This window comes from Acomys minous (assembly GCF_964271855.1).
Source record: "Acomys minous genome assembly, chromosome: 14".
Classification (NCBI taxonomy): Eukaryota; Metazoa; Chordata; class Mammalia; order Rodentia; family Muridae; genus Acomys; species Acomys minous.
The window spans coordinates 32,297,386-32,305,508 of NC_140496.1; the positions used below are offsets into that span (position 1 = coordinate 32,297,386).

General features: G+C 51.4%; 3 protein-coding genes across 4 annotated transcripts; all 3 read right to left on the reverse strand.

Annotated features, from left to right (window-relative positions):
* Positions 1-1,055, reverse strand: LOC311583815 (metallothionein-1). The gene is made up of 3 exons (XM_084757734.1): positions 890-1,055; positions 496-561; positions 1-226 (listed from the first exon to the last, which is right to left on the reverse strand). The coding sequence occupies exons 1-3, from the start codon at positions 915-917 to the stop codon at positions 135-137; spliced, it is 186 nt and encodes a 61-aa protein (XP_084613860.1). The 5' UTR covers positions 918-1,055; the 3' UTR covers positions 1-134.
* A 1,868-nt stretch (positions 1,056-2,923) lies between these two features.
* Positions 2,924-4,193, reverse strand: LOC311583813 (metallothionein-1G-like). Of its 2 annotated transcripts, none has more exons than XR_014774688.1 (3): positions 4,048-4,193; positions 3,283-3,376; positions 2,924-3,149 (listed from the first exon to the last, which is right to left on the reverse strand). XR_014774688.1 is itself a non-coding variant. In XM_084757732.1 (3 exons), exons 1-3 carry the CDS (start codon positions 4,106-4,108, stop codon positions 3,058-3,060), a joined length of 285 nt encoding a protein of 94 aa, XP_084613858.1. In that variant the 5' UTR covers positions 4,109-4,193; the 3' UTR covers positions 2,924-3,057. The 2 variants fall into 2 exon arrangements, 1 of the variants encoding a protein (XP_084613858.1); XM_084757732.1 differs by having other exon boundaries at positions 4,010-4,193.
* A 2,599-nt stretch (positions 4,194-6,792) lies between these two features.
* On the reverse strand, positions 6,793-8,123 carry LOC311583817 (metallothionein-1-like). The gene is made up of 3 exons (XM_084757736.1): positions 7,901-8,123; positions 7,288-7,353; positions 6,793-7,018 (listed from the first exon to the last, which is right to left on the reverse strand). Exons 1-3 carry the CDS (start codon positions 7,926-7,928, stop codon positions 6,927-6,929), a joined length of 186 nt encoding a protein of 61 aa, XP_084613862.1. The 5' UTR covers positions 7,929-8,123; the 3' UTR covers positions 6,793-6,926.

Here is an 8,123-nt window from a genome sequence, read left to right on the forward strand (position 1 = left end):
TTAGAACCAAACTGGTTTTTATTATTCACATACTTAGTAGAAAAGGGGATTTAGGGAAAAGGGTGGAGCTGTATGAAAAACTCTGGTGTGGCCCAGCACTACTATTTACAAGTGGGAGCAGCAGTGTCCTCCCATCAGGCACAGCAGGTGCACTTGTCTGAAGAGCCCTTGCAGACACAGCCCTGGGCACACTTGGAGCAGCCCACAGGGCAGCAGGAGCAGCAGCCTGGAAAGGAAGGGAGAGCAAGAGGTCAGAGCAGGCTTCCTCTCCCTGTCACCCAGGCCTGGCTGAGCTTCTTGCTCCCCTCAGAGCAGCATCTGGCTTTGAATTCTCTCTGCCCTGACACAGTACCATGGCCCTGGGAGCTGCAGTGCAACATTACAGGATGGGAGAAAGGGTGGAATGGCCCCAGGAGGCAAAAGACATTTCTCAGAGGCAGCTCTGGAGGAGCTCCCTGCCCAGCCTCAGCCACCACCCCAGGTGTCCCCACTCACTCTTCCTGCAGGAGGTGCACTTGCAGTTCTTGCAGGCACAGGAGCTGGAGCAGCTGCAGGAGCTGCCTGTGGGGGAGAAAGAAGACGGCAGGCAGCAAGAAATGCAGGGTTACAGCAGTGCCAACACCATGAGCCCAGCCCAGGTCACTAAATCCTGAGCATAACTGCGGACATTCGTGAGCCTAAAATAGTATTTGCATTGCCACAGAGGAGCCTTTCGGACAATACTAATTAATATTTCATAGTAGGTGAAGTAGATGGCAAGAGGGACCCCTAGAAAGAAGGAGAATGAATCTCCAATGAAGGCGCCCATTCTCCCCAGACTTCAAGAGTACATCCTCCACAACTCTGCAGTCTCAACTGGGCTTTCTAGATTGAGCACCAGGCTTCTTACCGGTGGAGCAGGAGCAGTTGGGGTCCATTCCGAGGTCTGATGTAGCTGGAGCTGTAGAGTAAGGTGCTGGCAGGCAGGCAGGCCGCTGGAGGTCTGGCTGATGCCTAGCGGGCCGGCTGCCCTCTTTATAGTCCTGGGACCGGTCCTGAGCGCAAAGGGTTTTGCACTCAGAGGCGGTTGCTCCAGCCCGCGCTGGGTCACGTGCCCCGCCTCCTCCTCACAGAGCTGAGCGCAGCCTTCAGCCCGGGTGCAGAATTCCCTCTGGAACTGTGTGCACAGCGGGACCGCCCCTTTGGCCTTGCTAGCGCCGAAGGGAGATCTGTTTGGCTTGTGGTGCTTCATTTCCCCATAGTACTTTCCCAGAGATTACAGTTCTTTACTGCTCAGGGGCATTACAAGAATTCACTCCCCTCTCCCCCAACCACGCCCACTCCCTTGGTTCCCCAACTGTCTCCCTAAAGCCATCCAGTGTGCTGTGTGTGTCCTCAGCTTCTTTCCCTGAATTCCTGGGCAGCCTGCAGTCCAGATCAGGCTTCTGGATCAAAGCTAGCCAAAGTGAGGGAGACAGTTTTGTACAAAGTTTAGCCTTCATCACAAAACTTTCCTGGTCTTATTTTCGGTCTCTGTCCCATCACCATCCTTGGTTGGGACCCTTCCTCCTGGATGCAGCAAACAAGGCCCACACATCTCATCTCTACACATCCATTCTCTGGTCCTGAAGGGACGTCTAGGCTCCTTGTCCAGGGCAGGGGTCACACTCTTTAACCCATGTGTTCTGTCCAGGCTGTTGGTTTTAAAAACTGAGAACACCCTCCCTCCTGTGGGATGGTGTTAGGTGGTACCAGGGACTACATAAGATGAAAGCAACAGAGGCAGCTATTTATTCTTTTTTTTGTTTTGTTTTGTTTTGTTTTGTTTTTCGGACAGGGTTTCTCTGTGTAGCCTTGGCTGTCCTTGACTCACTTTGTAGACCAGGTTGGCCTCGAACTCACAGCGATCTGCCTGCCTCTGCCTCCCGAGTGCTGGGATTAAAGGCGTGCGCCACCACGCCCAGCTTTAGCTATTTATTCTTTCAATGTTCCTAATTTTGAATAACATTAGCCTCTCCTGTCAGCCCCTGTTTAGCTAAATTCAAGCAGTCTGGTCAGCATCACAAACTTGGGGAGGTGTTCTCTTTTTTAAAAGAATATTTTTTGATCTGGGAGTAGTCACAGCACTTGGGAGGCAGAGGTAGGTGGATCGGTGTTAGTTTGAGGCCAAGCTGGTATACAAAGTGAGTCCTGGACCGCCAAGGCTACACAGAGAAATCCTGTCTCAAAAAAAACAAAACAAAAAACACACACACACACACACACACACACACACTTTATATCCGGGTCTTAGTCCACTCCCTCCTCTGCTCTTGGGTCCATCCCTCCTACTCTCCTCTCTTTTGTTTTGTTTTGCTTTTTTGGAGACAGGGTTTCTCTGTGTAGCCTTGGACTCACTTTTTGTAGACCAGGCTGGCCTTGAACTCACAGTGATCCACCTGCCTCTGCCTCCCAAGTGCTGGGACTAAAGCCCTGCGCCACTGCTGCCACCACCACCACCATCGGGCTCCAACCTCCTCTTTCTATTTTCTTTCCCCTTGTCCTGAAAAAGGAGTGGTCCCACCTGCCAAGCTACCCTAAGTACCAAGTCTTATCAGGACTGAGCTCCTTCAGAGCCATCTCTCCAGGCTTCCACTTAAGTCATGTTTAACCCAAGAACCCAAATGAATTTGGGCAGTGGAACCAGAATCTTTATGCCCTTGTGGATAGGATTGCAATTCATTAGGGCATGTGGTTTAGTATTCAGGAAGACTCTGGTCTAATCCCTAGTGTACACAGGCACAGCTGGATTGTCACACCTCTGTGAGTGGTGCACTCTCCTGTCTACTACTTTCCAGATGATAAAAGCCCAGAGCAGGGACCCGACTAGCCCAAGTCAAGCCTTGGCAGCTCCAGGTCAAAGCCTCTGCCAGCCTCTTATTCCAATGCACACAGACAGGCTGAGTGAATCAAGTCGATGCTTTTATTGTCAGTTACATGCTTTATAGAAAGGTGTGGAGACCGGGTCAGGGATGTAACAAAAAGACTAGGTTTGTACACAGTGTTCTATTTACAGGCAGTTGTGGGGAAGCCCGGACATCAGGCACAGCAGCTGCACTTGTCAGCAGCCTCTTTGCAGATGCAGCCCTGGGAGCACTTGGCACAGCCCACAGGGCAGCAGGAGCAGCAGCCTGTGGGAGAAGAGTTGACCATGAAAGAGAGAAACCCAGTCAGAGGCACCCCACCTGGTGCTCCCAAGGAAGGTGAGGCAGGTTAGGGACCCCAGGGCAGTGAAGGGAGAAAGGTAGGGAAGCTCCAACTCACTTTTCTTGCAGGGGGTGCATTTGCACTCTTTGCATTTGCAGGAGCCAGCACAGGAGCAGGGCCCATGTGGGAAAAGAAGGCAGTGAGTGGGTCCCTGGCGAAAAAGAACACAAGAGTATAAATCCCCCACGCAGTTTGGGAGAGCCTTTTTTTTTTTTTTTTTTTTTTTTTTTTGGTTTTTGGAGACAGGGTCTCTCTGGGTAGCCTTGGCCGTCCTGGACTCATTTTGTAGACCAGGCTGGCCTCGAACTCACAGCGATCCACCTACCTCTGCCTCCCAAGTGCTGGGATTAAAGGCGTGCGCCACCACGCCCGGCTGGGAGAGCCATTTTGTCAAGTATTTCTGTCTCTGTGTGTGTGTGTGTGTGTGTGTGTGTGTGTGTGTGTGCAAGCGCGCTTGGGTCTGTGTGTCCGTGTGTCCAGACCTCATCAGGAAGGCACGGGGGTCGGGGGGGGGGGTATAACACTAAAAGTGACTAAAGAAATGGGCTCACAACAGCATGACTGCCTCTCACAAAACTCGATTGCTGAAACCTGTCAGTCCCCTTCTGTGTGGCACAAGGAGTTGGGGTCCATGGAGGTGGCCACTGAAGACCAATTAGACAATAGTCCTGGTGAGGGCAAGGAGGGCAGGAAGGACTTAGGAGGAATGCAGAAGTTCTGGCCAGGTGGGAGACTACCTGTACACGCTCCTCCCCCCGGCCCCCGCTGCCTGCACGGGTCCTACTTCTTGCACAAGAGATGGTATCTGCCCACGCCACACACCCCGCGCCTGATCCACAGTCTGCAAGCTTTCCTCTTCCTGCACCTGGGAACCAGACCGCATTAGCCCGCGGCTGGAGTCACATCCATTTCCTCACAGCACTAGGACTGAGCACACCGGGCTGAGTGCAAAGGGTCTGCACTCGGTTGGCGGGCCAGTTCTCAGAAGCTCGCACACCTGGACTTTACCCCGCCAAGGATCCCCAGGGGCCCCGAGTGCAGACCGCGTGCAGAGCAACAGTCCCCCCTCCCTTCCCGTCTGCGCAGTTTGCCCCAGCGGGCACAAAACCTGTGCTCCTCTGGTGGTGAAAGCGGGGCTTGGAGACCCTGAGTAGGAAACTTAAGTTGAAAGTGTGAACTGGTTCCAACAACCAGTCCTAAGCCAATACTTAGTCACTGCTGGGGACCTTCCCACCGCGAACATTATGTTAGGGAGCTCCTACTTCCGTACAATGAGTGAGGACTGTTCAGTATTTTACAAGTAGAAAAGCAGAGACGGAGACTCCTTGAGGTCACTGTCTCAAGATGAGTGGAGGGTTCGAATCCGCTGAGGTGCCACCCAGCACCTAGCCAGAGACTAGAGACCAGAAAGACACAAGCCTTGTGCTAAGTAGGCTAAGTCTTTGGGGTGTGGTTGGGGCAGCCAGAGTGAACATGGAAAAGTGATAGGGGTCTCTGCAGGGGATGGAAATATAGAGCAGGAGAGCAGTCTTTTCTGGGAGGATGTGGACCAAGGGCCTCCTGCCTGAGGTGGACCAGGTGTTTACTAGGGAGGAAGGGTCAGAGGGTGGGGCTCAGTCTAGCTGCCCTCCACTCCTGAGATTAAGCATGCTTAGCACAAGCCCACAGTGGAGCTGAACCCTACACATATCTTGGGCAAGTGACTACTTTATTTCCTTTGTTGTCATTGTTTTTAGAGGTTTTTGGTGTTGTGGTTTGGTTGGTGTTAGGTTTTTGTTTCCTTCAGGAGGGGCAGTGGGTTTTGTTTTGGGTTTTTGTTTTGTTTTTGAGACAGGGTTTCTCTGTGTAACAAACAGCCCTGGATGTCCAGAACTTGCTTCCTTGATCAGACTGATGACAGAAATTCTCCTACCTCTGCCTCCTGAATGCAGGGATTAAAGGCCTGTGCCACTAAACCTAGTTTAAAACATCATGGTTAAACCAGGTTATGGTGGTGCAAGTTTTTAATCCCAGCACAAGGAGCAAAGGAGGGTAGATGACTTTGAGTTCTAGGCCAGCCTGGCCTACAAAGTCCGGGGACAGCCAAGATTACACAAAAGAAACAAACAGAAAGCCTAACCCAAACCAAACAAACCAAACAACCAACCAAGCAAAGGGGGGGGGGGGGCGGCGGGACTGTTAAATTTAAGATTATAGAAACTGTAGGGCGTGGTGGTGCACACCTTTAATCCCAGCATTTGGGAGGCTGAGGCAGGCAGATCACTGTCAGTTCGAGGCCAGCCTGGTCCACAAAGCGAGTCTATGACAGCCAAGGCTACACAGAAAAACCTTGTCTTGAAAAAGTAAACAAACAAAAGATTCACAGAAACTAAACACTGTGGGGCGTTATGGCCTCTGAGTGTTGCTGCTCAAGCCCGGGGCTCACCTGAGTTTGAGTCCCTAGCACCTACACAATAAGCCCCGAGTGCTGGTGCAAGTGTGTGCCTGGAATGTGGAGCAAGAATAGGGGAGAGTGTTGGATCCCCAGCTTTTGGTGGCCATTTATGCTCACAGAAATGAAGCAAGTTATAAGTTTACCAAACTATCCTGTCTTAGAAAGTAAAATGGAGCCAGGCGTGGTAGTTCACGCCTTTAATCCCAGTACTCCAGAGGCAGATGCAGGCGGTTCGCTGTGAGTTCGAGGCCAGCCTGGTCTACAAAGTGAATCCAGAACAGCCAAGGATACACACAGAAACCCTGTCGCGAAAAACCAAAACTAACTAACTTAATAAATAAATAAAAGGAACGGGATAAAAGATTCACAGTGCCAATCTCCTGCCTCTTAGTTCACCATACACAGATGGGTATGCCCGCACATACACATTTAAAGAAAAAACAAACCACTGACAACCTTGATGATCCAACATCTGGAAGTTGGGCGTCCCATTCTTGTCAATACCTTTCTTCTGAGCTAAAGTCATATGTAGCCCAGGCTGCCCTTATACTTAGTACCTAGACTGACCTAGAATTCCTGATGCTCCTGCTGCTGCTTCTCAAAGGCTGTGATTACTGGCATGAGTCACACTGACTCTGGATCACTTTAAAATGGCCTGGTGGCAAACTCATCCTGTCATCCCAGCTCCCTGGGAAGCTGAGGCAGGAGAAGCAAGAATTCAAGGCCAGTCTGGGCTACAGAGTGAGTTCTAGGCCAACCTAAGCAACTTGGTGAGCTCTGGTGCCCAAACAGCCAACAAAGCCCCCAAACACATCTCTCCACCTGCACAGGGCTGGACTACACAGCTCAGTGTTAGAGTCCCTGCCTAGCAGGCTAGACACACTGTGGCAATCTGCATGCCCCCCATTGTATTGTGCTGTGAGGGTGGGGCAGCAGGCATCTGCCCCCTCTACCATACACTGACCTGACATGGCACGTGGCTACTGTCTTCCAGATGAGGAAGCTCATGAGGTAACTTGGCTTTGAGAGGGGAGGTAAAGGCACTAGTTGAGTCCAGAACCAAATTCCTGTACTATCAAGTCACCTGCCGCCCCAGTTTCTTCTTTTTTAAAATCACACAAAGAACACCAGAGTTAGAACCAAACTGGTTTTTATTATTCACATACTTAGTAGAAAAGGGGGTTTAGGGAAAAGGGTGGAGCCGTATGAAAAACTCTGGTGTGGTCCAGCACTACTATTTACAAGTGGGAGCAGCAGTGTCCTCCCATCAGGCACAGCAGGTGCACTTGTCTGAAGAGCCCTTGCAGACACAGCCCTGGGCACACTTGGAGCAGCCCACAGGGCAGCAGGAGCAGCAGCCTGGAAAGGAAGGGAGAGCAAGAGGTCAGAGCAGGCTTCCTCTACCTGTCACCCAGGCCTGGCTGAGCTTCTTGTCCCCCTCAGAGCAGCATCTGGCTTTGAATTCTCTCTGCCCTGACACAGTACCATGGCCCTGGGAGCTGCAGTGCAACATTACAGGATGGGAGAAAGGGTGGAATGGCCCCAGGAAGCAAAGGACATTTCTCAGAGGCAGCTCTGGAGGTGCTCCCTGCCCAGCCTCAGCCACCACCCCAGGTGTCCCCACTCACTCTTCCTGCAGGAGGTGCACTTGCAGTTCTTGCAGGCACAGGAGCTGGAGCAGCTGCAGGAGCTGCCTGTGGGGGAGAAAGAAGACAGCAGGCAGCAAGAAATGCAGGGTTACAGCAGTGCCAACACCATGAGCCCAGTTTGTTTCATTAAATCCTGATTTCATTAAATCACTTTTCTTCTCACAGGGTAGAGAAAGGACTAGGTCTTTGATTCCCAAGACACAAAGGTCCCTCACCTCTCTCCTAGTTCAGGAAATTCATTTAAAAAGCTTATTAATGCCTGGGACCCCACACAGATGTTCCTCCCACCTGGCTGATCAGAAATTAGGCATTTATGTGCGTGAATACTACCTCCAACCCCCCTTGGCCCCCCGTCAAAAAAAAAAAAAAAAAAGAGCAGCAGCAGCAGCAGGAAAAAAGGCGTTCGGACAATTACTAATTAATAGTCCAAGATTAGATGACGTTGCTCGCAAAAGGGGACGCTAGAGAGAACTGTAATGAATCTCCAGCTAAAGATTTCTCCTAAGTCTCTAGAATGCATCCTCTGCACTGTGGGATAAGCTCTGTGGTCTCAACTGGGCATCTTTTGAAGACCAAGAACTGGGCATCTTACCGGTGGCGCAGGAGCAGTTGGGGTCCATTCCGAGATCTGGTGCAGCTGGAGCTACGGAGCAAGGAAGGAGGCAACAGAAAGTCAGGCTTTCAGAAGTTGTAGTGACGCCTAGCACATGGTCTGCACTCTTTATATTCCGGGAAGACCTGGCCGAGTGCAAAACGTTTTGCACCCAGCAGGCAATTGACTCTGTCCCGCCTTGAGTCTTGTGCCTCGTGTCCTT

What these genes read in the sequence shown, in the direction of transcription:
- LOC311583817 (XM_084757736.1), bottom strand. Translation starts at nt 7,928, where the DNA reads ATGGACCCCAACTGCTCCTGCGCCACCG. An exon ending in CAACTGCTCCTGCGCCACCG is followed by an intron (nt 7,354 to 7,900) that starts GTAAGATGCCCA and finishes TCTCCCCCACAG; the next exon opens with GCAGCTCCTGCAGCTGCTCC. An exon ending in GTGCACCTCCTGCAGGAAGA is followed by an intron (nt 7,019 to 7,287) that starts GTGAGTGGGGAC and finishes CTTCCTTTCCAG; the next exon opens with GCTGCTGCTCCTGCTGCCCT.
- LOC311583815 (XM_084757734.1), bottom strand. Translation starts at nt 917, where the DNA reads ATGGACCCCAACTGCTCCTGCTCCACCG. An exon ending in CAACTGCTCCTGCTCCACCG is followed by an intron (nt 562 to 889) that starts GTAAGAAGCCTG and finishes TCTCCCCCACAG; the next exon opens with GCAGCTCCTGCAGCTGCTCC. An exon ending in GTGCACCTCCTGCAGGAAGA is followed by an intron (nt 227 to 495) that starts GTGAGTGGGGAC and finishes CTTCCTTTCCAG; the next exon opens with GCTGCTGCTCCTGCTGCCCT.
- LOC311583813 (XM_084757732.1), bottom strand. Translation starts at nt 4,108, where the DNA reads ATGCGGTCTGGTTCCCAGGTGCAGGAAGAGGAAAGCTTGCAGACTGTG. An exon ending in TACCATCTCTTGTGCAAGAA is followed by an intron (nt 3,377 to 4,009) that starts GTAGGACCCGTG and finishes CTTTTTCGCCAG; the next exon opens with GGACCCACTCACTGCCTTCT. An exon ending in ATGCACCCCCTGCAAGAAAA is followed by an intron (nt 3,150 to 3,282) that starts GTGAGTTGGAGC and finishes CTTCTCCCACAG; the next exon opens with GCTGCTGCTCCTGCTGCCCT.